At 36.6% G+C, this 27,492-nt stretch overlaps 4 protein-coding genes and 2 long non-coding RNA genes across 10 annotated transcripts; 4 read left to right on the top strand and 2 right to left on the bottom strand.

The window, feature by feature from the left end:
- The first annotated feature begins 396 nt into the window (after window positions 1–396).
- cops5 (COP9 signalosome subunit 5) lies at window positions 397–5,027 on the top strand. Its single transcript, XM_027176353.2, has 8 exons — window positions 397–782; window positions 1,263–1,497; window positions 2,574–2,702; window positions 3,085–3,150; window positions 3,335–3,420; window positions 3,601–3,712; window positions 4,264–4,412; window positions 4,850–5,027. Exons 1-8 carry the CDS (start codon window positions 646–648, stop codon window positions 4,938–4,940), a joined length of 1,005 nt encoding a protein of 334 aa, XP_027032154.1. The 5' UTR covers window positions 397–645; the 3' UTR covers window positions 4,941–5,027.
- Window positions 4,903–9,221, bottom strand: LOC125140221. 2 transcript variants are annotated; one of them, XR_007139476.1, is made up of 3 exons: window positions 9,141–9,221; window positions 8,077–8,220; window positions 4,903–6,805 (listed from the first exon to the last, which is right to left on the bottom strand). It is a non-coding gene; the product is annotated as an uncharacterized LOC125140221 (long non-coding RNA). The 2 variants fall into 2 exon arrangements; XR_007139475.1 differs by having other exon boundaries at window positions 4,903–8,220.
- Window positions 9,175–15,324, top strand: ppp1r42 (protein phosphatase 1, regulatory subunit 42). The gene is made up of 9 exons (XM_027176343.2): window positions 9,175–9,316; window positions 10,109–10,265; window positions 10,367–10,533; window positions 10,653–10,791; window positions 11,139–11,255; window positions 12,665–12,782; window positions 12,924–13,055; window positions 13,356–13,494; window positions 14,681–15,324. Exons 2-9 carry the CDS (start codon window positions 10,134–10,136, stop codon window positions 14,766–14,768), a joined length of 1,032 nt encoding a protein of 343 aa, XP_027032144.1. The 5' UTR covers window positions 9,175–9,316; window positions 10,109–10,133; the 3' UTR covers window positions 14,769–15,324.
- A 976-nt stretch (window positions 15,325–16,300) lies between these two features.
- On the top strand, window positions 16,301–18,847 carry LOC113660221 (transcription factor 24). Its single transcript, XM_027173546.2, has 3 exons — window positions 16,301–16,427; window positions 17,332–17,729; window positions 18,117–18,847. Exons 1-3 carry the CDS (start codon window positions 16,301–16,303, stop codon window positions 18,222–18,224), a joined length of 633 nt encoding a protein of 210 aa, XP_027029347.1. The 3' UTR covers window positions 18,225–18,847.
- A 979-nt stretch (window positions 18,848–19,826) lies between these two features.
- Window positions 19,827–23,208, top strand: LOC113661551. Of its 3 annotated transcripts, none has more exons than XR_003445055.2 (7): window positions 19,827–19,977; window positions 21,316–21,365; window positions 21,613–21,657; window positions 22,053–22,105; window positions 22,310–22,348; window positions 22,559–22,617; window positions 22,771–23,208. It is a non-coding gene; the product is annotated as an uncharacterized LOC113661551 (long non-coding RNA). The 3 variants fall into 3 exon arrangements; XR_003445056.2 differs by having other exon boundaries at window positions 19,847–19,977; window positions 21,319–21,365; XR_007139474.1 differs by lacking the exon at window positions 19,827–19,977 and adding an exon at window positions 20,100–20,118.
- mcmdc2 (minichromosome maintenance domain containing 2) lies at window positions 22,607–27,471 on the bottom strand. Of its 2 annotated transcripts, XM_027175805.2 has the most exons (14): window positions 27,123–27,471; window positions 26,709–26,830; window positions 26,553–26,612; window positions 26,274–26,469; window positions 26,067–26,189; window positions 25,586–25,687; window positions 25,224–25,352; window positions 24,903–25,140; window positions 24,496–24,701; window positions 24,229–24,395; window positions 23,920–24,099; window positions 23,686–23,810; window positions 23,207–23,316; window positions 22,607–22,918 (listed from the first exon to the last, which is right to left on the bottom strand). In XM_027175805.2, the coding sequence occupies exons 1-14, from the start codon at window positions 27,217–27,219 to the stop codon at window positions 22,752–22,754; spliced, it is 2,022 nt and encodes a 673-aa protein (XP_027031606.2). In that variant the 5' UTR covers window positions 27,220–27,471; the 3' UTR covers window positions 22,607–22,751. The 2 variants fall into 2 exon arrangements, with proteins under 2 accessions (XP_027031606.2, XP_047664451.1); XM_047808495.1 differs by lacking the exon at window positions 23,207–23,316 and having other exon boundaries at window positions 22,779–22,918.
- Between the last annotated feature and the right edge of the window lie 21 nt (window positions 27,472–27,492).

The following is a 27,492-nucleotide window of genomic DNA, read 5'->3' as shown; positions in this document are numbered from 1 at the left end:
ATATTTATTTGTTACCATCTCCATAATTATTATCTTATTTTTAATATTTTCATATGACACTAAAACAAATCCCTTGTGTGCACGAGCTCTTTATTATTCTAATTCTTATTTTGGTATTGAGGTCGTTTAACAGGTTGCCACTTCGGGTAAAATTCCCCTCAACGATGACTCGGAAATTCAATTCGCTTTGAATACATATGTTTGTACTTATAACAATAGATATTGTCTCAGAGCATCTTTACAGAACATAAGAAATATCAGTACTTTATGTATAAGTTTGAAAATATACGGTTATTTATTTGTATTTATTCATTTGTTTTTTTTATGCTTCAAGTTATCGAACCACCAAATTACAGGATTAATGAGGATCTGGCAACCTTAAAAAGCACCTAAAAAACCTGTTAAAGCAATTTTCCGTAGAAGAAGAGGGAGCAGGCGCTGCTAGCTGAAGCTAAATGATTATATAAATGATAATTATAAAGTTATTGCCATTTCACAGACCAGTTAACTAGCATCATACTAGTTCAGTAACTTAGCTCTAAGACGTTTTGTGTGTCATATCAGTAACATCAAGCTGCACAGTAGCTGCATTTGTAGGCAGTGTTAGCTTTAGCATTAGCACTTAGCTTTACAACTTAGCTAGCTATGGCCGGGAGTAACGTCGCTCAGAAGACGTGGGAGCTTTCGAACAGCATCCAGGAAGTTCAGAGTATTGATGAGATCTACAAATATGACAAAAAACAGCAGCAAGAAATCCTCGCAGCCAAACCTTGGACAAAAGAGTTGAGTATCAGTGCATAAGCTTGGGCTAGAGGTCGGGGTCAGGCTTGTTTACACACATTACTGATTTAAATAAACAAACAGCATACGAGTAATATTCATGATATTTAAATGAGAATATGAATAATGTGAATATATTATATCTATATAGATGTCCACAAACCTTTGGTCATATAGTGAATATTAAATATACACTATTTACTCAGTATGTGATGTTATTTGACTGATGAGAGACAAGCAAATCTCTGCATGTCATGTTAAATAAAAATTACAGAATTCCTTTCTCTTCTTTTTTCTTTTTCTTTCTCTCCTTTCATACTCTTACATCATGTGTCTGTTGTTTATCCCTTATTAATGTACAACGCTGAATTATTTCTCCTCCATATTGTCTGTATGTTGCTCTGAACGTCACACGCTTCATTCCTGTGACACTTTGAGTCACGTGTTAAGCAGAAAAAGTTTTTGTCCTTTTTTTATTTCAGTCATCATTACTTTAAATACTGCAAGATCTCTGCGCTGGCCCTGCTGAAGATGGTGATGCATGCTCGCTCCGGTGGGAACCTGGAGGTGATGGGGCTCATGCTGGGGAAGGTGGACGGAGAGACCATGATGATCATGGACAGCTTTGCTCTGCCTGTGGAAGGAACCGAGACCAGAGTGAATGCTCAGGCTGCTGCCTACGAGTACATGGCTGCTTATATAGAGAACGCCAAACAGGTAGAGCAGCTCATCTCATCACTTTACCCCTCGTCATCTTTGCACATCATCAGATTACATTTATGTAGACATTGAGGTGTGTAACCTTATCCAAATAAAAATCTCTGTGCAACATATCTGTTTTCTGAAGATGCAGTAAAACAGGGGCACTATTGCAAGCTCAGAACACATAACAAGCACTGAAGAGCCTTTTAGTGGCTCATCCGACCCGCTGCGAGGCTTTTGGTGCAAAGTGTTGATAGTGTTTCACTTTGCAATTATGTATATAAATAGAATTTAAATAATATTGTGTAAACAATTTATGTATGCAATATTACTTGTGTGTCTGTCACTACTATACCTTATTTGTTTGCATTCATCCATGATCTGTTGCTTCTCATATCTAATGTTCTCTAAAGAGATGAAGAAACATGCCTCTAAAGGTTAAGCTGATGGAGTTTAATAAGATTTGTTGTTTTTTTTTTAGTAATTGCGCACAAAGCTTCTGCATGTAAACAAAGCTTCACCCCAAAAATCTACAGTCTACCTATTAGAGCTAGCATGCTTACTAGTATTAACATTAGCAAGGACTGTCTTAACATGACTTAAGCTCACTCGGAGAGTTACAACTTTTCTCATAATTATTCATGAGGGTGCAAAAGGGTATTGGGGGGGTGGCTATAAAATAAGAAGACAGTCCAAATAAAAAACAAATATTTATGGCTTATATAATTTTCTGTGTTATTTGTACTAAACTGTTAGACCTTTAAATATTTATTTATTTATTTATTTATTTAAATATGTAGTTATTTATTACAGTGTACACAACAGAGACAGTACAGAAGAGTAATATTAGGGCACAGGATTGATCTTTTATGTGTGAGTACAGGTCAGAATTAACACTGAACTTGACCAGTTAGGTGTGGCTAATGTGAGAAATTATTTTTTAAAAAAACTTTATTTAGAAATGAGAGAGAGATTATGGCTTGGGGATTTGTTTCGTACAGTGACAGATACTCCATCTTTCTTTTTGCTGGAATTTTAGAATAAGCGCTGAAATATAAACACAATAAAGCCAAATGCTTTTTATCCTCCAGGTGGGGCGATTGGAGAACGCTATCGGATGGTATCACAGTCACCCTGGTTACGGCTGCTGGCTATCGGGGATCGACGTCAGCACTCAGATGCTCAATCAACAGTTCCAGGAGCCCTTTGTGGCAGTGGTGGTAAATATTGTTATGCATTTTTCCTGAATTATTTTTCCTGATCTCATTCACATCAGTATATACACAGAGGAAGTTGGGGGAGAAAAAAGGCAAAATGAAACACGGTTTCACCGAAGCAGTGGCAGTGATCCATGACCGACCCTGGGATACAAATAGCCCGAGTGACGTTCCTGGTGGCGTCTGATTAATGGCTGTTGCTTTTGTAATAGTATACAGTATGTTATTTACACTTAAGGGGGATTGCAGAGGGACAAATCATAATTAGGAATTTGGCTCATAACTTAGTTATTAAGTTATCAGGCTTAGATTGCTTTATGAATTGAATGTTTATAATTTACTGAAATAAGTCAAATTGTATTCCCGTCTTTGCTTTTCATGACAGATTGATCCTACACGTACCATATCTGCAGGGAAAGTCAATCTGGGAGCTTTTAGAACATATCCTAAGGTAATATAAATAGAATTATGTAAAACCTTCACTTGTGTGACTTGGATGATTGTATATTACTGTACATGTCACTATTTATTCACTTCACTGGTCAATATAGTCCTAATTACACTCATTAGTTGATTAAGCTTCATAAAGGTCAAAATAATATATATATATAATTGTATTTATCTTTCATCATAAGGGCTACAAACCTCCAGACGAGGGGCCGTCTGAGTACCAGACCATACCTCTTAATAAAATTGAAGACTTTGGTGTTCACTGCAAACAGTATGTTTTATTTATTCATTTAAAAAATAATTGTGAATTAATTATGCTTTAACAAGCTTTTCTATATATTAAGGTCAGTAAACTGCATAATAATATTTACATTCTATACATTTCTTTTTCAAAAGTTTTTAAATTCAACCATATTAATGTTTTTTTGTTGTTGTTGTTTTTTTTTATTAGGTACTATGCACTAGAGGTGACTTATTTTAAGTCTTCTCTGGACCGTAAACTACTCGAGCTCCTCTGGAATAAATACTGGGTTAACACGCTGAGCTCATCGAGTCTACTCACTGTGAGTATCGTTCTTCTGTTTTAAGAGTAATTACTAGCTTAATATAATTTCTAGCTTTTTAAATGGCATGAAAACTTAAGACTTATTTGAGGCTGTATTTAAAGACAGAACGCAATTAAGTGATGTATTTACACGCTGTCGTGGTTCTAAATAATTTTTTTCTTCTGTACTGAAAAGCGTCGGAGGCAAAATTGAGTCGACGTTGTCGGCTCCGACGTTTCGTGTCGAGCTTTACTTAACGATGTAAAGAGCCGACACTTGAGACGCTGAACAAAAATAAATTGACTAGTTGTCAAGAGCCGCTTGGTCCTCTGGAGAAAATTTTGTCAGTGGCATGATCGTCTGAGGCTTTGGGGCTTTTTATTTGTTCACGTTCCGCCTCACTTTCAGAAACGCTTCACCACAACGAGGCAAACAATACATGAATATGCGGCTTTGAAACGTTTTGGGACAAATTGGTGAATTTCACAGTAGAGATGAAATGGTGTGTCGTCAGATCGATAGTATTGTAGAGAAATTGTGAATGACGCTGCAGTCTGTGATGTGTTTAGAATGCGGACTACACGACGGGGCAGGTGTTCGATCTGTCCGAAAAGCTGGAGCAGGCCGAGGCTCAGCTGGGACGAGGAAGCTTCATGCTCGGCTTGGACACGCACGACAGGAAATCCGAGGACAAACTGGCCAAAGCCACGCGTGATAGGTGAGGTGATAACTCTCAGTGGAATAAATGTACAGTGTTTGTATAATGAAGCCTGTGACATTTTTATTAATTTTTTTTTTGTAAATGAGATTAAAACATGTACAAGGCTTTTAATGTTCTTTAACCCAACCTTTTGTCCAAAGCTTTGTGGTTTAAAGGTTTCATTTTTTTCTTTGGTTGTCGTTATCAGAGATAATTGTCAGGTTTTTACATTTTTGCCCTGATTATAGACTTAAGATTATCATTAAACTTTATATTAAACCCACTACAAAATAGTACCATGATAAATCCCTGAGGCTAAAGTGTATTGAACTCTGTGTGTGTGTGTGTGTGTGTGTTTTATACATATGTTTGTTTTCTAAAATATCACCATTACCATCTTTGATGTTGATTAATGCGACACTATTAAACCTAAAGCCCTTATATTTTGTCCTCAGCTGCAAAACAACCATTGAAGCAATTCACAGCTTAATGTCCCAAGTCATCAAAGATAAGCTCTTCAATCAAGTGAACACGTCCACCAACTAAGTGTAAAGTGTGTACTGAGCAATGGCTTAACCGGCACTCTGATCTTTGTCTTCATTTGTTCATAAATTAATAAATATTATAAATGGCTTTTAGAGTTTTTATTTTATATTTAAGTTGTTCTTTGATCTGACATACAACATTTACATGTGGATAAAACCCAAAGACATGACTTGAAATAATGAATTTTTCCATTTGGTTCACTTAAACATAGCAGTGACCCCTTCCAAGCTCCAGGGCCTCAGCCACAGAGTGTGATTTTAACACTTTAACAAAGACCATGAATACACTGGCTTACAAGAAAACCAATCGAGCTGTCATTGAAGTTCTCACCAGTCATAGCATTACATAATGGAATAACATACTTCACGGCAGCTTTGGCCCAAAGGTAAACACCAGCCGGGCTGCAGAAAACGTCTCGGCTAGGACAGATCTGAGCAGGTTGTCTTCACACGGTACACAGTCCTTCAGGAGGTTGAGCTGGACGCTGTGGCTCGTCAGTGATGCATCACAGAAACAGAAGCTCGACACACTGCGTCCATTCAGCCTCCGAGTCTGCTCTCTGTCTCTGCAGACACTCCTGACATCCTGTAGTTTCTTACAGACAACAGATCTGGCACCAGTTTCAGCTAATGATTTTTTTTTGTTGTTCTTAACATCACAACCTGGGCTGTGTGTTAAGATTTGAACGCATTTTAAAGCATATAGTTGGAAAAATAATGTAATACTATTCATACAACTGACTATATATTTTTCCTGATGGAAACTTCATACTTTCATGTATGGTTGGTTTCATTGAATAGTGAGGATTAAATGATTTGATTTAAAAATAGGTAGAAATACACATTTTCTGATTTTCACCTGATAAACACGGTTGCGCATTTCACAGGACGTACTGCAGATTTATAAAAAATCAATAGTTCTATTCCCAAATAACAGTAATGTATTTTTTAATGTAATGGATTTCTTTATCAAAGAATGATGTCACACTCACAGCTATTGCATTATACCAAATATATTACCGTTTAAAATGTTTCTATTGAGCCGGGAATCACATCATAGATCAGAAAATAACATAATTTGAATCTGATCAAAGGGGTAACAGAGAGTACAGGCAGCTTCAGAGCTTACAAATTGCTCTGAAACTTTATACCACTGCACACTGTGATTAGGCGATGTGTATTTTTTGTTTAAAAAAAAAAGAAAAAGCGTCTAAGACAAAACTTTGAAATCTTACCTATTATTATAGTTTTAAAAAATTTATCCAAATCAGTCACTGAAAATAATTGTGCTAATGCTAATTTTACATTGGGAATCACAAATGAGGCTCGTGATCATCACCACATGAGCATTTTTTATGCTTCACTTAAAGAAATAAGAATTCAAATGAGGAGGAACTTGGACCAAAGCGAATTATAATTTTGTTTTAACAAATTGGACGTCCGCCAAATGGCCTGTATTCGCTGCATATATAGTGTGCTTTGTATTAACGAAGGCCTCCTTAAATTACGATGGAATTCCACTTCATTTGTGGAATTCAAAGAAACCGTAATAATAATAAATAGATGGGGGAAATATCTATTTAAAAAGCAACTTAGAAAGGACATCAGGGTGATAAGTATAACTAATTAAGAATGGCTATATATCACCGGGTTCCTGTTAGACGGGCACCTTTAGGACAAATGACCCTGTGTAGGTCCTCAGATATTTGGTAGCACCGATGTTTACTTTGGAGCTCAGAATATTCTCAGCTAGAGTTGGTTGTAAAGGGGCTGAAACATGCTGGCTGCCCTGGAGGACAGCCTGAACAGAGAGGGGGAGAAAACTGTGGCCAGTCGTGGAGCTCCATTTCCTCCCAGCCAAGCGCTCTGCATGCATAAATGGTAGCGAGTCACTCAGGCTCAGGAAGCTCATTCCCCAATGTTATATAACAACACACGGGTCACTGCATCCACTCCCCCAACGTTACCATTAGGAATGATACGCATTATTACAGAATGTAATCTGAGCTTACGACTACACGCACACACACACACACACACACACACACACACACACACACACACACACACACATGCACACACACACACACACACAGTGAGAGAGAGAGAGAGTGAGAGGCAGTGATGAACTGAAAATTGGAAGGCGATTGAAAGAGGAAGAAATAAGGATAAGTGTAAATAAGGAGAGTAAAAAGTATTAAGAATGAGAGAGGAGAGAAACATGAAAACAGAGGGAGAAATAAATGAAAAGAAAAAAGTAATAAGTAAAGAGGGAGGGGGTGTAAAATAACTAAAACCTTTAAAAGACCAAAAGAAAAATATAAAAAAAGAAGGAAGAACTCAAAGAAGAGTGTTGATAAAGCTGAAGCACAAGAGAAATGAGAGAAAGAGAAATAAAGAGTACGATAAAGAGGCAAAATATGAAAGAAGGATGAGAAGGAAATATTATGTAGAAAACAATGTGAAGTGAAAGAGAAAAGAGTGAGAGATGAGATATAGAAGGAGAGAGAGATAAAGTGAGGGAATGGAAAGGGAAATGAAATAATGATTGAAGTCTTGACAGAGAAATAAAAAAAGAGCTCAAAATATAGATGAAGGGGAAATATTCAGTCAGAAAGGACCTTAAAACTTAAGGCAAAATAAGCCTCTAAAAATGGAGAAAGATGAGAGAGAAGAAACCGTAGGAGATGTGAGTGAGACATAGGAGAGAAGGACAGTAATAAGAAATAAAGCTTTTCTGGATCATACAAAAGAAAGGGGAAAAAAGAAATGTGACAGAATGGAGGGTGAATAAATATGAATAAAATAGCATGAAACAAGGACAAAGGAAAGAAAGGTATAAATAAAGAGAAAGGACAAAAGACAGAGTGGAGAATGATTGAAAGGAAGATGCAGTATGTAAAGATGGAGAACAAGACATGGGAAGATGGGAATGAGGGAGAATGAGAAAAAAGATATGAAATATGAAAAATGGAATACAGAAATAAGAAAGGGAAGAAGGAAGGAGAGAGGATCAGAAAGGGGAAATATGAGAATGAATGAAAGTCAGAAAAGGGTATGTGAAGAAGATGGGTAAGTTTTTTTAGTCTCCGTGTCACTTTCAGCTATTTAAATCAATGCAGTAATCAATGTTTTACCTTCATAAAACATACGTTTCTGTTAGAACACATGTCTTGCTTGTTTTTCCCACTCTTCTGACAGTCGTATTCAAATCCTTCTCCACTGCTATATATCATTAGCTTCAGGTACACAGCCTGTGTGCCCCTGAACCCGAGGTCTGTCTGAAATGAAAACTCAGTCGTTCTAAAAATAAACACTGCCTGATTTCACATGAAAACCAACATTTTTTGGGGAATAATCTGCCTCTTATATTGCAGCCAAATACTTTGTAATGGCCAACAGTGGAAGTGCATGTGCTAAAATAATGAGAATTTAAATGTACAGGAAATGGTTTGTTTTCATACCTCTAATATTGACTGAAGCAATAATCTAATGCACTGAATCAATTCTTTTCTGTCCAGTCCTACAATCTATCCACAATTTTTTTCTTGGGAACATTTAAGTTTGTTATAGATCATGATACCTTAATATATTTAGTAATAATGACTGAAAATAAAAAAAACGCTGAAGTTCCTGATCATTTGTTGGTGTTTTGGAAGAGATTTTCTACACGTGCTTCAGTTACTACAGGTCCAGATTTTTATGTGATTCTTATAAAGGATAATAAAATCATATTTCTCAAAGCCAGGTGAGTTTAGCATTGTTGTTATGGGCATCATGATGGAATTATACTTAATTCCGTGGGTTTGATCTAGAGCTTAAAAACTTAAAAGCATGTTTAAGTAATGTCACGTTTCATTTAACTGACATTATTATACAAATATAAATGGTATTACTTTCATGTATTGGAAAAAATTACAAATATTATACTTGATCATATGTTGTACATGTGGGAGATGTATAATCACCACCATATGCCCTGAAATTGTTCTTGTGAAACTGAGTAAACGAATGACATTATGTGAACAATGTGTGATCACGTGTAGAGAGAGAGAGAGAGAAAAAAAAGAATGATTCATGTGATAAAATCATCATGCATATGAAAGGATGAATAATGTGGAAATCAATTCATTTTTTATGAAGGAAATTGCATGCGTAAATAAAGTTAATATATGTAGTTAGGCCATTATCATTGACTCACGTGTGCTCTGTGAGCGAGATGAGCTCGTGCATGCGACGCCGAGGCCTCGCTAGGCGTTTAGTTTCCATGGCAACACTTCCGTGTACAACGCGGTTCGGTCCGGGTGAAAATGAGCTAACTGCTAAACTAATTTGTGTTGTACTGGATTAATTAAAGATTATAGAAAAAAAGAAAAGGTAAGACTTTTATCTACAATGTGTAGGTAGATAGCTGCACTTTAAGCTTTTCATGTCGTAATATTTTTTGTTTAAGATGGACGTGATATTTTTGTTTAAGATGGACATGTGTTCATGTTAGCTAAGTTAGCTAAATTCTCTATTTCTTCCCTCAAGGGAAAAGAGGAAGGATTTTTTTTTTCCCGATCGATTTCACATGGTGTCTCTTTATAACCTCATACTCTAAGATCAAGTGTAGCAGAGACACGCTGTCACACTGTGATGGATATATTATTATCCACCTCTTTCTCTGGCTTGACAAATCACATTCTAGACACAGAGCAGCTCTTAGACCTTTGCTGAAGTCTCACTCTTGAATTTGTGCAGAGAATTTTGTTCTTTTCTACAGATTTTCTAACCTACACACTGTGGAAAAAGACACATCAGGCAGATGTCCCAGGGTCATGGAGATAAATAATGCAAACCTCAAGGGAATTGAGCTAGTTTTTCTTAATATAGAGTATAGAGCTGCCTTCTGTATAATGTTGGGTCAGGTCGCATTTGGAGCAAGTGTTTAATTCACCTTTGGCCTTTTAGCTGCTTTTTAGCCTGACAATGATCCCAGGGTCAACAAAAGCTGATTATATAAGTATGATAGTTGTAATGTTACTACATAAATCACTGCTTGTATTTATTTTTTTAATACAAATAATATAACAACCCATGTTTAATCAGGCCACAAGTAAAATGTATGTTTAGGTTTTCAGTCTTACTCTTCATTTGTGTTCATTTATTAGCTACCTTATTTTTCAGAAACACACTTAAACTCCCAGCTGACATGGTTCGCCTGACTGTAGATCTGATAGGCAGATCGAATAAGGGACTTAAATCCAGTAGAAATGTTTCCATGCAACATTATCTCAAGAAATTAACACATCTCAACTTTTCAAACAGAAACATCGATGATATTGTAAGTTACTATGTGAACACAAAATAATACTAATTATTGTTTTAATTCTATGCATTAGATTTTTTTCACCTGATTTTCTGGCCTGTTATCTCTTTTCTCAGGATGATATTTCCATATGCAGAAACCTCACAGTTCTATACTTGTATGACAATCAAATTACACACATCTGCAATCTGAATTTTGCTTCCAATCTTAAACACCTGTACCTGCAAAACAACAAGCTCACTCACATAGAGAATTTATCCTGTTTGCAGAAGCTCTCCAAACTGTAAGTGTACTGCTTAATCTTCTGTGTTATAATGAAGATTGAAACGCTGATGAAACCCTGATGAAAGTCTGTGCAGCATTATTTTCAGTTAACCAATCATGAGCTGTTTATTTTTTCAGGTTCCTGGGGGGAAACAGTATTACACTGGTCGAAGGGTTGGAGCAATTGAGAGAGCTGAAGGAGCTGCACATCCAAGGGCAGAGACTCCCACCAGGAGAGAAGCTACTCTTTGACCCTCGCACAGTCAGTAGCCTGTCGGTGAGGGACTCTACGTTGAACATTGCCCACACACTGGAGATCTGGACTCTGCCTCCATGTTAAGGGTCCTCAAAATATATGTATATAAACTTTTAGAAACTATTTGCAGCCTTGGTCTTCAGTAAACAAACTGCAAATATACCAATTTTGTTTATTTTGATAATGACCTGAATTGCTGTGAGTGTAGATGCATCGGATTTTCCCCCCAAAACTCTTCCTTTGCAGGAGACCCTTATATTTAATTATATATTATCTAAGTAGCTATTTGCAAGTTAAATATCTAAAGAAGTTTTGATGACATTTTAAGATTTTATGAAGATGTCCATGTTACTCCATGTTCTTTGCAGGAGTCGCTATGTGTTTTGAATATTAACAACAACAACATTGATGAGATACTGGATCTGTCCGTTCTTAACAAACTGACACATTTATATGCTGCAGACAACCAGTTAGCGGACATACAGGTAACATTACATTTCATATTTAGTTTTTTTTTTATTTCATGTTTATTTCTAACTGACAGAACAGATTGCAGTAATTCATTAAACAAAATCTTGCATTATATGCCGAATATTACATTTAGTACAATATTTTATTGTTTATTTGATAGTTCTATCCACTATCGTGCATGAATACTAAATGATGTAGTAAAAAATAATCCTGCAAATCCTCTCAGCAGTTCCCAGTCTACAGACTTACACAGGGTTCAAATTATTCAACAAATCAGTGAGTTAGGTCTCCAGGGACCACCTTTACTGACAACTTAAACAAGCGCAAGTTTTCCTCCTTCCTTACTAAACTTATTTTATTCCACATCACACATTTCTCACTCTAACTGCAGATTTGTGTGAGAGATTAAATTTAATTTCCTCTTGTAAGAGGCCCTAGTGCGGATGAAACGCAACTTTTCGTTTTTTTGCGATCGTTTGCTGTATATAGGCTGAAAGACTTGCTGCTGTAGAAATGGGGAACGAATGCAAAAACCTTGTAGAATAGCTGTGCAGTAACTTCAGGCCAGGCCTCGGAGGCAGCACTTGAGATAATTGTGATACATGTGTCAAAGGGAGCTTTCATGTTTAGCAGATATTTCCTTTAATTTATACAACCCCTTGGCTAGTATTGATTCAGAATAGACAGGGCCCAAAGGATCGATCCCTGCTTTGCACAGTTCAGTGGGAATTCAGAGGAAACATTATGGATTTTTAAAAGAGATTATGACAAGCAGTCAGCCGAGTGACAAATGGGAATCTGCAGAGGCTGTTAGTGGCGCGTGGCCAGACGAGTGTGAATGGGGAATCGAAGTGCTGGTCAAATACAGGTTCATAACTGGCCATCATTAGTACAGTGTGGATCTGGAGGAGACCCGAGTCAGAGGTGCATTCAGCGCTCATACGGCTTGGGAGAGCAATTTGGTGCTGGGCAGTTCCCAGCCAAGCCCTCTGAGTGACGGCCCTGACACGATCATTTATCAAAGCCTGAGAGCGCGCCGCTCGCTGGGGTCCCGCTAGACTTGATTGCATGCGGACTGAAAAGTGGAAGCACTTTGGTTGAGACAGGAAGGCAACGAACAATCAGAGTGTGTCCAGAGAGTATTCATATTTCCACGATGGATTAATGTGTCTTTAGATAAACATACTCCGTGGGCAACAAGCTTGAGGGCTACTGCCCCAGGGAACTTGTTAGTCCGAGTGACAGTATTTATTAAAGCAAGCTGGTGTCTTGTTTATACCTTTATTTTCATAAGTAACTAAAGCTGCTAACTAAAGGTTTTTTGAAAATGCTGATTTTGGGAAACAGTTCAATTTTACCTAGACTTAATATGCTGTTAAATTAGAGACGATAACAAAGCACAAACTCAGTGTTCTCTTTTCAGGAATTGGAGACAGTGTTTAGCCAGTGGCCTCAGTTGCAGCGAATGGATTTAAGTGGAAATCCTGTCTGCCATAAACCCAAATACAGAGACAGACTAATTACCATTTGCACAAGGCTGGGTAAGAGCATTGAACCTAAAAATCATGGAATCCATAGTCAAACATTTGACAGAATTGTATTGTCTTGATAGTATTACTGTTTTTTTTTATCTGACCTTTGTTGTTTCTTATATGTTTCTTATATTTATTTCTAATACATAGAGGAACTCGATGGGAAGGGCATCACTGAAATGTCCAGGCAGTTCTTAATCAACTGGAAAGCCTCAAAAGATGCCAGGAAGAGAATAACAGATGGTAGAAAAACGACGGGACAAATCACATATCCCTTTTCTGGTATGGACATCAGTACTTTTTAATCCTTTATGACTGATTTCTGTGGTTTCATAATAAAAGAAACTACTTTCTAAAATCAGAACACAGACATGTAGTGACTGCTATAATACATGTAATTACAGTGTGTGTCATTTGAAATATTTGGGTGAAATATTAGATATTTGCTTTCTATTCTAAACATTTTTCAGATTAGTATTAAACATATGCGGTACGATCGGTGTTCTTACATGTCATCAGCATGTAATCAAACACACTGAAGGATCATGACAAGATGTGGGACTCACTCTGTTTTCATTCCAGCTGACTTTCACTTAGGCCCCCAACATTCCTTTGCCTATAACTCTGCTGGCTTTCTGGGGAAGAGGAAGCCGCTTTGGACTGGGAGACCCACCATAAAAATGAGGTCAGGCGCAGTGCGGACAGACTGCGGAGGCGTAAGGTATAAAGAGCAGCAGCAATTCCTCTTAATTCCTAGCAAAATGGAATTTCTATCATTAGAATTTTTATCCCTTTACTGTTTATATTCTCAACAAAATGATGAGGTGTACCTAAAAATGTGTATAAACAATATCAACGTAAACATGCACCATTTAGCAGCCTGCTTCCTTCCTCTCTCTTGATTGATAAATGACCTGCTATTTATCAAGTTGCATTTCATATTTTTAACACTCCATGCAAATAAACAACTTTCTCTTCTACATCTAGCCTTAGGATATCGATTGCTTCACTTTGTTGCTGTTTGTAATAGCTGTATGTATGAGCTACAGTTTAACTTTGGAAAATCTACCTGCTCCCCTGAGAGCATATTCATTTAGGTACTAGGTCCCAGAGCTGTACCAGAGTGCTAATTTGGGCTGGCTTGCCCAAAAAATTCAGGTGTTGATCCACATGCCATTTGCGCTTGCTGTCCTCCAATGATTTAGCGATTTCATTCCCATTGCGATTGAAAGAGCTTTGCTACCACTGCATCTCCAATAGTTTGATTGAGAAGGTGCCCTGACAAGCTTCATAGAAATCAGATAATGCATGTGATCGACTTCACCATGAGCGACTAGCAGGTGTGATAGATATATTAAAATATCTGTCACTCAAATGCCAAAATAATAGAATAGAAATTCATTACAAAAAAGACTTCATAAATCCTATATATCTTTCTGATAATACTTAATATAGACCTAGATTTTATTTGTAATCTTAATGCAACAATGGATTGATTATTTGGATAGTAACTAATGCTAAATAATCCCAATAACCAAGTTAAAAAAAAATTTTTTTTGCACCTTTTATATATATTTATTTATATTTATATATATTATATTAGATTTAATAACATACACCATCACAAGTAAAAGAAACACATTGACAGAGAAAAGTATTTTTGTATTTGAGACTGTATAATAGTGTGGATAATAACTATAAGGTCACCTTTAATGTGTCAAATTAATACAAATATTCCTGAATGTTAAGTTAAAGAATATTATGTGTAAAAAGCACTCATGATGTAGGTTTTATTGAATTAAATTTATTGTCCATAAAATTTTCCTCTCTGTTCATAATAAGGAGAGTGATATTTTTAACATATATAACCTCTATATAAGTGGCTGTCGTTTTTTTGTTCTTCACAGTAAAATGGAGAAGCATGAAGAGCCCCTGAGTGAGGGACTAATTACAGATGTTCAAGAGATGACAGTTCAGAGTCATACACCTCTCTGAGCAATCGTCTAGAAGAAACTTTGTGGACCTTAGACATTTCCCATGGCCTGCACCCCACATACAGACAGTTCATCACGAGTGCATGTGGATCGGAGTGCTCACAAAAAGATCAAGTCCACAGTAATTGTCTGTCACAATGTCATAATGCCACATTCAGAGCTGTAGCACACTGACACTCTGAGTCTTGCCTTTCACTTTCACTGCCTCTGTCTTCAATCGGTTTATTGACAGCAGCTGGATTAAATGATGCCTGTAAGAAGTTGAGCTTTATCGTAAGGGCTGTTTTTGTGTTTTTGATATTTTATTAACATGAGTTGATTATTTGTTGAACATAAGGACTTAAGAAAGACAGTGTGTGAATTAAAATATATTATTCATTCTTTTCTCTGTGCTTTGTCTTTAAGTGGAACTTAATAAACTGTTTTACACTTCTGTTTTAATTTTCCTGTCATAATAAAAAAACTCTTATTTAACTTGTATTACATTATGTATTACACAAATGTACTATGTGTAATCTATGATAATAAACTATGTACGACATTCCTCTTGAACCTACGGGCTGTAGCCTTTTTTTTTTTTTTTAGAAAAAGGTGAAATATATCAAATATGTGAACTAAACATGCAGTGTGTATATATATACTTGTATTTTTTATACTATTCCTTTTTTGTGAAATAAATTTTATTATCAATAATGAAGAATACTGAAGAATTACATGGCGATTAGTTGCCTTTCTTGTGGTCACTGTACTCTGTAATAAACCGCCATGCTGTAATTGGCCTGTCTATTGAAGAACTTTTTTCTAACCACTCCGCGGTTTACTGTGTAAGACGGAGAGTAATTAGGCAGAGGAGCTTACCTAACCTCATTTACAGTGCTTCATAATTAGTGGCCTGGAGCTAAACTGTTACTTCATCCTTACAAAAACACTGTGTATTAAGAGCAGTCTGAGATATACAAGTTATGAATAATTCCATTCATTAATTCCCCGACATCTCCGTGTGTGGACTCTGGAAATCAGGGTGATTAATATGAGAGTCTCACAAGAATTTCCTCATACTTGCCTGTTGATTGCGGTGTTTAGAGCTTATTTATTGGCTGTGAATCAAAGTGCTGACTGCTGCTTAAAATATCAGGCAAAAAATCCTACAATGTCCAACATTCTGAACCAGTGACAGCCAGCAGAAAAAATGTGATATCATGATATTCTACCACTTCCAATAATCGTCCAACCAAAATGAAAAAAAAAGCAAACAAATATTTACATTAAATGGAAATATAACGACAAAATAATTTAGATGGGGAATAATTCGGATAGTCTCTCAGAAATAAAGTTAACCATTTATACCACCGAGTACGCGTGTAATGTAAAGTGCATGGAGTGTTTTCCAGGTAAAATAAAGGTACCAATCGAGACCGAAATGAAGTTTGAAAATCTTCAATGCGTTCAATGACATCATAATGTTATTTTTGGGTTATTTGTGCCATTTCACTTTCATGTATAGTGTTTCAGTCGTGGCTTGTTCAGAAGTAAATGTGTGTGGCCGAAAAATGCTGCCTTGCGTTGGAGGTTGGTCTCCTCTACCCTATAGCGAAAGCAGAGGAAAAGGAGAAAGCGCAGGAGAAGGAGCCTCATGCGCCGCCCGTGCGTTTAAAGCCTTGTGATTAATTGCACCGAAGTGAAGAACTTGTCAGCTCGTTGTTTTCCCAATAAATTAGAGGCTCCTGAGACCTGACGCGCTCAGGTGAGGGATTGGCACAGACACGGAGACATAAAAACGCACCTTCTTCAGTAACCGCGCCCGGTTTTCAGGCTACACATATTTTTGCAGTTGGAACGGAACTATACATCTCTATTGGAGCGGTGTGTTAGAGAACTCCAACTTTCCTGTCTTCATGTGTACTTTTTTGAGTGAAATTTGAGTGACGGTATGTACGTGCTCTCTCGTATTTACTCGTTTAAAACATGGTCGGTTTTTAAATATTTCAATTTTAACAATTTTAATAAAACTTTAGAATACTTTCTCTGGTAATGGCTAAACCATTTGGTGAAGTTTGACACTGCATTATAAACATGATACGCATTAGAACTGTCTGTAATTCATTTTAATTAGTCTTTTCAAATACATTTTTTTTGCATAGACATTCTTGTATTATTGTGTTGAAAATGGTTAAATCTTGAAGTTTGACAGTTTAAATGATGTCAGTATTTTATATTGCGTGAGTTTATTATTGTATAGATAGTAAATTAAATTAATTTATTTTTGTAAGAAATGTTGTTAAGAATATTTCTGTATTTTAGTATGATGTATATGATGCTGTGAGGGTATTTGTATGTTTAACACTGTTTAACTTTAATTTGTGTAAAATCTTTTTTGCTTAAAAACTTTAAAATATAGTTATTCTGTAAAGCAAGTCAGATATAAAAATCCTGCGTCGTTCAGCACAATATCTGTAATGTATACTGTAGATCTGTCACAGATCTAAGCCTAGTGTTGACTAATTTATGGTTCCTATTAAGAAAAAAATATCTCTGTACTTTTTAGGTTCAGAACTGATATCTAGTGGATGGAACTGGATGCGTAACAATTATGGATGACAGTCCCACATCCAGCCCGAGCTCTAGCCCGAGTCCCGACGCGCTGAATGCGGACCGTAGACGTGGGCGCGTGCTTTCAGGCGGTGGTCTGGGGACCAGGGGGCGACCCGCAGCAGCCAACGCTGCGCGCGAGCGGAGTCGCGTTCAGACCCTCAGACATGCGTTTCTGGAGCTCCAGAGGACCCTGCCATCGGTACCGCCGGACACCAAACTGTCCAAACTCGATGTGCTCATATTAGCCACTACATACATCGCTCATCTGACCAAAACCCTACAGGAAGAGGGCATGGAAGAAGGAGACGGCTCAAAACGAAGCGAACCGTTAAATTCACTCAAAGGCAGCGGTTACCTGCATCCTGTGAAAGTGAGTACAGTGGAATTGCATTTTGTGTATTTTGTTTCTTTTCACAGTGTACACACGGCATTCACAAAGTGTTACAATTTTAGGGGGTATGTATTTGTAGTATCGTGACATCTGTTTTACCATGTATTTCCACATTTCGTTGTTGTCTTTAATTGTTTTAAACATTTTTCAATGTAATTAAGTTTATTGGTGTTTTCTGATTTATTAATTTTATTATACAGCACTTTGGCGTACACTTATGCTATATGTAAAATGCAATCTAAATCTAGCACTTGAAAGCTAGTTTTAGAAACCCTGACACCTAAAATTTTCACCCCGTTTATGCTTTGGATTGTTATGATTCATTTCTAATTTTTCATTATTTTTATGTTTGTTTATTTTTTCCAGAAATGGCCCATGCGTTCGAGGTTGTATATCGGTGCCAGTGGCCAGTTCCTGAGTAATTCAGGCCCGAATGAAAATCAAGGAGCTTCATCATCCTCATCTCAGACATAATCTCTTTGCACGCAAGACTTTCTTTTCAATAAAATGAAGGTTTAGATGATCAACGCAGAGCCAAACATGTGGACCACCTCTACTGTAAGCTCTCATTATGTGGTTTTTAGCTCTGAACGATTAACTTGCGCCTTAAATTGTCTTCACTCTGCAAAAGGAACTGAAACTATATTATATAAATGATACTATATAATCTCTTCCCCCCACACCAATTTCATATTGAAATGAGTGCAAATAAGAACAAAAGACTGCATGGCGATTGTGTTGCTGCTTGTTTACGGCACACTTACATGTAACCTAATTATTTGTCATTTGTACATAATTTGTATATAATCAACAGTGATTTTTTTTTTATGTCTTACTAAATAGAGAAGGGGACTCTGCTCAAAGTTCTGTGTCTTTTGTGTAGCTATATGTCGGGATATTGAGCTGTCATGCTTGACTTGTTAGCTATGCACTTTGAGTTAAAGTATTTGCACTAAACACACGTGTGAATAACGTAACATTTGTCATGTGAAGAGGTCTGTCAGGATCACAACAATGGTTGGACTAAGTCTAGTAGAATCCCTGCTCATTCCTTTGTCTGTGTATTTGTGGATTGTAAATATACAAAAGTTAAAAAAGACCCCTAATTTAAAACTACCTGCCACTTTCAGATTATGACATTAGCAACAACAATTATATTGTATTGTATGATTTAAATGTTTTCAGATAGAAACCAAGGCTTTAATGATGTCCTGATTACACAAATTCTGTGTAACGCATTTACATACTTTACTATTGTGCTTTTGTCTTAGTAATTTAAATAGTTCATTAAATAAAATAAAATACAGCATGAATTCACTTGTCTGTTGACTGACTCACTACAGGCAGAAATATAAACAGGCATTTAATAGTGTCATGTTACTAAAATCTATGTTTTGTGTTGGAGTTAAAGTAGAGTTCAGTACATCTTGATTTTGGTTTGAAAGTTGACTAGCAAAAACTACTTAAACTAGAAATAATAATAATAATAATAATAATAATAATAATAATAATAATAATAATAATAATAATAATAATAATAACACTTTTAGTATTTGTAACATCCTAGCAGGTTATAGGTCACATTAACCTGAGTGCATTACACTACATTAGTCAGTTTTCCTGCCACGTATTGACCATAAATCGTCTATGAGCATTGGGTTTATTTTTATTTACTATATGTAGACATGAGTCATGTGCATAATAAACGTTATGTGAATTTCTGGAGCTTTTATTGCCATTAATAAATTAAATTCACAAACACTTCTTCTGAAATCCTCAAGGTGCTTGAAAAAATTTTTTTGTATCACTTAAACAAGGCAGGATAAATTAGCCTTTTGTCAAAAAAGTCTGAACATTTTAAATGTTTACATTTTAAAATTTAGGGACGAATATTTTCATTTATTTCTGCCTTCACTTTCATGTGTTATTTTTAAGTATTTTTCTTAGTACCCATATCTAAACACGAGTACCCTGAGATTAAAAATATTAATAACTATTATTAAAAAAAAAACTATTATTCTACGTCAGAATTCTTGTCACCGCTCATGCTTTACTAAGGGTCTAGTGCGCATGTGCATTTTTTTGCAGCAGGAAGCCTGGCTTAAATAACAATCCGCGCATGCGCAAGGTCTCTTTCTTTGCAGCATGGATCCTCGAATGGAGAATTTCAAGGGCCGCAGAGTCGTTAAAGCAGATTGCTTTAAAATGTTAAATTACGTCTTTTCAGGTAAAATGCCATTAAAGTTGTTGCTGTAACAGTATTTAAACACGTGTTGTTGAGATAAGGTTATGCGTTTTTATTTTTTTTGCTTTGCTCATGGCCTAGTTTCAGAAAATTTTGTTGTGTAGATTTGCTAAATATTTAATGGTATGTTAAATTTATTTACGGTTCTTTTACCTTGAGCAAAAGTCCCAACGTTGATGGAAAAAATAGTACAAGCGGCTAAATTTCGAGGTCTTTGTGCTGCCTTGTTGTCCATCTGTGACCACGTGGTGATCTACTGTTTCCTTTACAGCCTCAAAAATTCAATTGTTTTAGATCTTAGAAAAATAACAAGCACATAGGGAGAGGATGTCGATGGTAAAATGCAGTTTTTGATAAGAATAAAGCTGATTGTTGAAATGGTAAATTTTGAGACTGAACTCATATTTTGAAACGAATGGCTGTTATGTGAATTCTAAATAAAACGCTAATGTTACTGCAAAAGCAGGATTTAAGCTGTAACTGGATAAAACATGCTGTAGGTAAATTAGGGAGATGTTAATTAAACTAAATGTGTATTACACACTTGGTGTTTCTTTTTTTTTTAATTCCTCTAGACTTTGAGTGGATTATATAATTGATGGGATGTAATTCAACCAATTTGCCTTCAAGCAGATTAAAATAACTAGCATCCCCATACACTTGTGTGTGTATATTTGAATAGCACAAGGATGTTTGTATATATAACCTTTTTTATAATTTAAGTTGTGATTGTGACTGTTCAACAGGCAGATTTACTTCTCACTTACAGCAGTTATAAATCATGTTGGCAGTTCCATGTCCCTCTTGGGTTGATAAATTGCCCCTTTGGTCTTCACATTGCTGTTGGTAGGACTGTCTACTGGTTATGACCAGGTCTGTTGTCCCTTGTGAGGCCACGCTGGCTTGGGATTGGTCTTCACATGATCATTTGCTGGGAAATTCAGAATTTTTATTCCTCTCTGAGGGGCTATGGTCTTGGCAAAGGTCCTGACCTTGAGTTGTACTAGCCATGGTAAGACCTTTGTGTTGGTGTGAGATGTTGTGCTCTCAAGCTGTGTTACATGTGCCCTTTGATCTTTGGTTCATCAGTCAAGATTTGGAGTGGAATTGAGTTCACTTATCGATTGTTCCCTCAGTGCTGCTTATGTGAAGCTGTGTAAAATCAATAGTTGTGACGGAATAAGACTAATTAGGAACTAGTTATTTAAGGTGGTGGTCTTGATCAAACCCCAAAATGTATAGTACAGCTCAGCTATGTTTTTAAATTTGACGTGGTGGAGATGGGGGACAAATTTAACAATTTTATTTTTCTCTGTACAGCAGGAAACCCACATGATGACCAAAACCATGGCTGATATGGAGACTACAAGGTAATACAACAGTATTCCATACATATCGTACTTCACACCATGACAAACAAAAGAAATGCAGATTGTGGAGTATTGTATTATTGAATATTCTGTTGAGCTGTGATGACATCACATTTTTGCCGTTTACCCATCTGACCAGTTTGGGTTGTTGATAATGTGACTAACTGAGCATTCACTATTAATCATTTACTTCCAAAAGTATTAAGTTAATCATGAATTATGGGATTAAAATGTATTTTCTCAACAGAAATTCTGGAAAGAAGAAAACCTGAGCATAGATGTCTGGAACAAGGTATGGCAAATATTTTTAAAGTGAAAATTATTTTAATACACAATTGGTCCGTCTGTAGTTGTGGATATACTTACTTTTTAACTATATTGAAAGTTAATGTAAACTGTGATGTACTGAAAAGCGTTTTAGTGACAGTGAGGCGTTTTTTCTTCTGACCTGCCACCTAGTGGCCAGAGCTTTTTTTTTTCTTCCTAACCCTAGATAAAAGAAAGTGAACATGTACAAAGAGGAGCACATGAATAATGCTTGGTGCTGAGAGCTGTCAAATGTCTTGATATTTACCATACTATTTAAGATTATACACCAGTGCTTTTAGTCTGGCGTTGTAAAACTTATCAGGAAGAAGGAAAAATAAACTCGTTCTATTTTTCATCTTTTCTCGTCCTGAATATTAGATGGAGAACAGTGAGTGCTGAATAGAAGTTTCTGCAGTTTGTATTGCATCAAGGTGAGAAACGTTTTCTTTGTGGACATGAAATGATGTACTAAGTGATGTACTAACTATGATGATTTTCATGTTTTGCCGTTTACCCATCTGACCAGTTTGGGTTGTTGATAATGTGATCATCTGAGAGTTCAATGGTAGCACTATTTATGATGGGGCATCTTATGTGAGCAGTTGGTGAAATTGAGATGTTTCTTCTCTCTTCAGAAATGGGTGTGGATATTAAACTGAATGTCTCAGGACATGGTAAGACAACCCTTTTCTTCCTTCCCCTCTATTGTACCTGAGAGAATGCATTCATGATGATTTTCATATTTTTGCCGTTTACCCATCAGACCAGATTGGGATGTTGATAATGTGACCATCTGAAAAGCCATCTTGGGTTATGTACAGTAACTGTTTGTGGGATAGTATGTTAAACTAATTTATTTTTGTTACATGTAAATATTTTTACAGAAACTGATTCTCAGACCTTGGAGGTGCAAGTCATAAATTGCTTGTATTTTATAAATATGGTAAGATTATAAATTCATACATTACAGCTATGAACAATAAATATTGCAGAAATGTTAACAAATATTACCCAAACTTAAGAATAGCTGAACATGTATATATTTAACAGATGTAGATACCTGAGATTAAATATGCCCTATTCTTCTATGATATAGGTAGCAGCTCCTGGTGCATAGTTGTATACAAACTGCAGGATCTGGTGACGGAATTCTTCCAAGGTCCGGTCTCGACGGTGCAGGGACTCCAGGTCATGCAGATCACAAGGAAACACCGCGTCGGGTGGAAGAACAAGCGCTGAGGCACCTGTATTCCCAACATGTATTAAGAGTTTGTTTGTGACCCATAGAAATAGTGACCTAAGTTATAAATGATGAATTTTGAAACCAGCCAATGTTTGTTGCAGTAATGTAGTTTTTATGCTAGTGGGGTATCCTTCACTGTGCATAAAGCTATAAAATTCAAGTTACTAAATTATAACAGCCAGTTTGAAAACCAATTTGAAAGATCATGGAGCTTGTTTGATGTTGCCCTGTTAATCTATTCAATTTGCTGGAGGAAATGGCTAATCTTAATTAAAAGATCATTTCTCACCATGTCTGAGGGTAATTGAGTTCTCACACAGCAACACTGCAATAACTGCATCCTCTTCTAAAACAAGGGTCCTCAGGTTAAGCTTGGCATGTGCCTGTGCTAGGGCGACCCTGCCAAAACCAGCAAGTAAATTTACATTTTGTATTTCAGTGAACTTTCATTATTCTAGTACAGGTACTGCAATAGTGGATTCCTATGGATGTAGATTTTTTTTTTTTTTTTTTTTTTTGACTTAACACCCGATAATTTATTCAGAGGTTAAACACACCTTAGGAAGAACTTTAAATATTTACATAAGTTAAATATTAAGGCTTACATCTAGTGGTAAGCTATGTGTGGTGTATTGTTTATGGTTTTACTGCAGCAATTTCTAATTCCAGTCCTTGGGTTTCCCCCCTTAATTGTTCCAATTAATCAGGCAACCCCTGCTTCTTTTGTGTACCAACTGTAAAGTGCAGAGGATGTTAGCCTGTGCTTACAGCAGTTTAATAGATGTGACCGATACTGATGAGCGCACTCTCCGACTGGCCATGTAGTAGCCGTGGATCATCTTCTCCGCCTCAGTGCTCATGTCTACTGTTAGACTCCGAGCATAAGCCAGGAGCTTAGGAGGAGATAAGCGTGATTAAAGTTGAGCACTGATGTACAATATACACAAAAGTTAAAAAGTCAATCAGTGAAGTAGTATTTCATAGAAATGTTGGTGGTCTAACCTCTTTATAGTCCTGTGTGGTAAACTGCATGCATGCAGGGTATATGGGCTTTCCTGGTGAAATGGCCTGCCTCAGTGTGTGTACTGTCATAGCTAGGAGTGGAAGGTTACCTCCCGAGTCTCGACACTGGATCACAAGCCCAAATGCATCTACAACTTGTGGGGGTACTGGACCCATCTCCTACATTCATGTTGTATTCTTAGTAGATTTTTTTTTTAATCCAGAGGTTTAAAATTCAAGGTAATTTTAAGTAATTAAACTTTGGACAAAATACTAAAAATTCATAATCATATGAGGTTGTGAACCTACCATAGATCCCAACAGTACACTGTCTGGCCTGTTACCCTTTTTACAAGGAGCTAATGCATCAGCCAGGGCCCAAAAGTTGCAGTTGATGGGGAAGGACAGAAGCTGGTCAGCATCTTCACCATACTTCTTTCCAGGGATAAAAACGGAGACTGTTCTGGTATCCAATGCTGCAGGAACATAAGCTAAAGTATTTCATCTGATCTTTGTTGGTTGTTAGGCATGGTCAATTACTAAAAAACGCCTAACTTTATTTTTTATCCATGATACCTGACTGGAGGGTGTCTGTCCTGTCTTTCTTGTAGCATGTTAAATCCCCTAGCAAGCACACACCCCCAGTTGCCAAGAGAGCAGAGCCTGCATGGATGTTGGCTGTTCCTGTGCCATGCTCATCCATGGACAAGGAGGTGAACAGTTCTCCAGTAACTGGGTGACGAATGCCCCTTGCTGCCAGACCCAGACTGTATGTCATTAACCTGACAATTGATGTGCACAGTTAAACAGTAGCTATCTCTCTGTGGGTTTATTTGCTTTTATGTAGCCAAATAATATATATAAAATCATAAATATTTAATATATTATTTGTAAAAGATAAGGAGCTATTATATATTTGGCTTGATACTATCCCAAGCCAGCACAATGATTATTTTTGCCTTAAACAATCTTAAGCAGCCTACCTCTCAACATTAAGAGTATCGCTGGTGAGTGTAAGCACATCCAAATGATTGTGTGCATCTGCATTCTCCTCTTTGGTCTGCACAAGACTAAGAAGCAGCACCAATTTCAGTGTGTTGTATAGGCCAGGCGGGACTACTGGAGATCCAAATGAGTTAGCAACAATAGCAGAGAATCTCCATGGGGAACAGGCTGAGGCAGCATGCAGGGCCTGAAAATGGTCACTTACACTGGAGGAATCTGTAAGAAGTGTAAGATCAGCTGGTCTGGCTGTGTTCATGCTCTTGTGTTAGGTTTTTACTAAAATGAAATGGATTACTCACATTCAAGTGTGAGATTTTGAATGCTGCAAACCTCTATAGTCCAAGTAATATTGGACCACTGGTGTACATGTGCGGGTATTCCTACTAGTCGATAGAGCTGGCCAATTTTCATAGTGTTACACAGTTCGTCTAAAATTAGAGTACATCACAATTATATTGCTTACTTTTGTCTTGTTCAAATGACATTAACAATGTGGTATGACCTAATAGATGTATGCTGTATATCCTAAGATACAAGATTAGCACAAAGTATATTTATAAATTATGTTTAAAAAGCTATCTTAAGAATGTTTGCTGTGCTAATTTTTTTATTTAATTTACAAGTTAAAATGTGGTAGAGTTTATATCACATCTTGACCTACCTCTTAAAAATAGAGTGATGGATTGATATCTCAGAGATGAAGGTTCATGGGCCCCCAACACATCCAGTGATCTGGTGTGTACAAGCTCAACCAGTTGTTTATCTGAGCATCATTAACATTCAGTGTCAATGTCAATTATCAGTCTACTGCTTAATATGTTCCAGCTGTATAACAGTTCAAAAATTTCAGGAATTTACCAAGTAATGAATCACAAAGTTATGCATTGATATGTTCGTTTCCGTGTTCTCTGAAATGCAGCTTGATATTTTGATAAGTAGATGAGCAGTGTTTTTTATTGTAACACTGATATTTGAACAACTGTTGTTGTATGAAATTGGAGCCGTAATGTGAAATGGAAATATGAAATGATTAGCATTTTTACAATGAATAACAAAGTGAAAGTGAAAGTGCTGACAATCCTCCCAATATTCAGGAAGGTGTCATAGTCTTAATAAAGCAACATCCCAGTCATAGCTCTTACCCCCTAAAACACGAGATTTCACATCCTCTTTGAGTGGCGAGGAGCAAAGGAAGCAGATGAAGTCACTCCGGACAGTAGCTGACTCCGTGGCTCCTGGTGCATGTACTCTAATATGCTGGAAACCTTGTGGAATAGTGACAACAGCTATAGTTTTGGGACAATGTACACACTGAAAAGGCTCATTATAAGGAGATCTGTTTCAGTTACCTCTGGAGCAAGGACATTTTTCTTCTGCACAAATGAATCTGGCTCCTTGAGTGTATTTTGTAACACAAGTCATGGCGATTACAAGGCCCTCCAATGCTACAGGCCTCATCAGATAACAGCCACGAGGGAACTCAGATAAGTCAAGAATGTAGTTGCGAAATGGTGGCATATGTGTTGGCCGTAGAACAACATTAACCTTGTTGAATAGAAAAACACACAATCACTAAATAAAACATTTTGGCTTGACAGAAAATGAGGAATCATTATATAATGACATACCTGGTTTTCTGTATGTATGTGCTCAATTAATGACAGTGTCTTTATTGAGAGAAAAGTGACCTGTGAAACACAGAAATAATGTATTCAGTAATTTAATTCAGTCTTAATCACACTGCGAATAATCATACCACAGTAATCTTCCAAAATTAAACATACAGACTGAAACAGCGAAGTGGCTTTCAGAGGGTCGTGTAATATGCAGTCTCCCAGTTTGGCATCTAGTTCAACTATGTCAGTGGGGTTCACATCAAAACTGAACCTGTACACCTGCTGGGAATCTGAAAAAGAAACAGCACAAAATAATCTAGTTATGAATGACTGACTTGTTAAATAGATGTCAGGACAAAATATAAGAATAAATACCCAACAGATTATAGGGTCTGAAACCCATAAAATATTTATTCTAAATGTTAAACAATATAAATTTTTATTGGATCTTCAATCTGCTACAAAAACAATTTTGTTATTACTTATATTTATTTCTTATTACGTTTATACACATAAATAGTATTTGCAACAAGTGGGCGTTAAAAACCGTTTATTAAAATTAAATATCGATTTAAAACCGACCTTTAAGAGACTGGCAGGCCTCAGTAAGCTTTCGAAGACCTCCACTTCTGTCCATGTAAATGACCACAGACTCCTTCAGAGACAGAAGATCCTCCATATTGTTGTCTTCTTTATTAAATAAATAAATAAATAAATAAATAAATAAAACACGTCACTTTTTTTTTGTCTCGTGCGCGATTTTCCCGCCTTTAAGTTCTGACAGAAAAGCACGCGCGCATAAGTGGTGTTTTATTCCAATAATTTACTGATCAATTAATTTATTGTTAAACCCTAAATGGCCATAAATTGTAGCATTTAGTGTGTAGCGCCATTTAAATCTGCGTACTGAACTTATAGTTCCTTGTAGTCCTCGTCGTTTAGCCTCCATGCA

This window comes from Tachysurus fulvidraco, chromosome 25 (genome assembly GCF_022655615.1).
Source record: "Tachysurus fulvidraco isolate hzauxx_2018 chromosome 25, HZAU_PFXX_2.0, whole genome shotgun sequence".
Taxonomy (NCBI): domain Eukaryota; kingdom Metazoa; phylum Chordata; class Actinopteri; order Siluriformes; family Bagridae; genus Tachysurus; species Tachysurus fulvidraco.
This window is presented reverse-complemented; position numbering and strand designations above follow the sequence as displayed.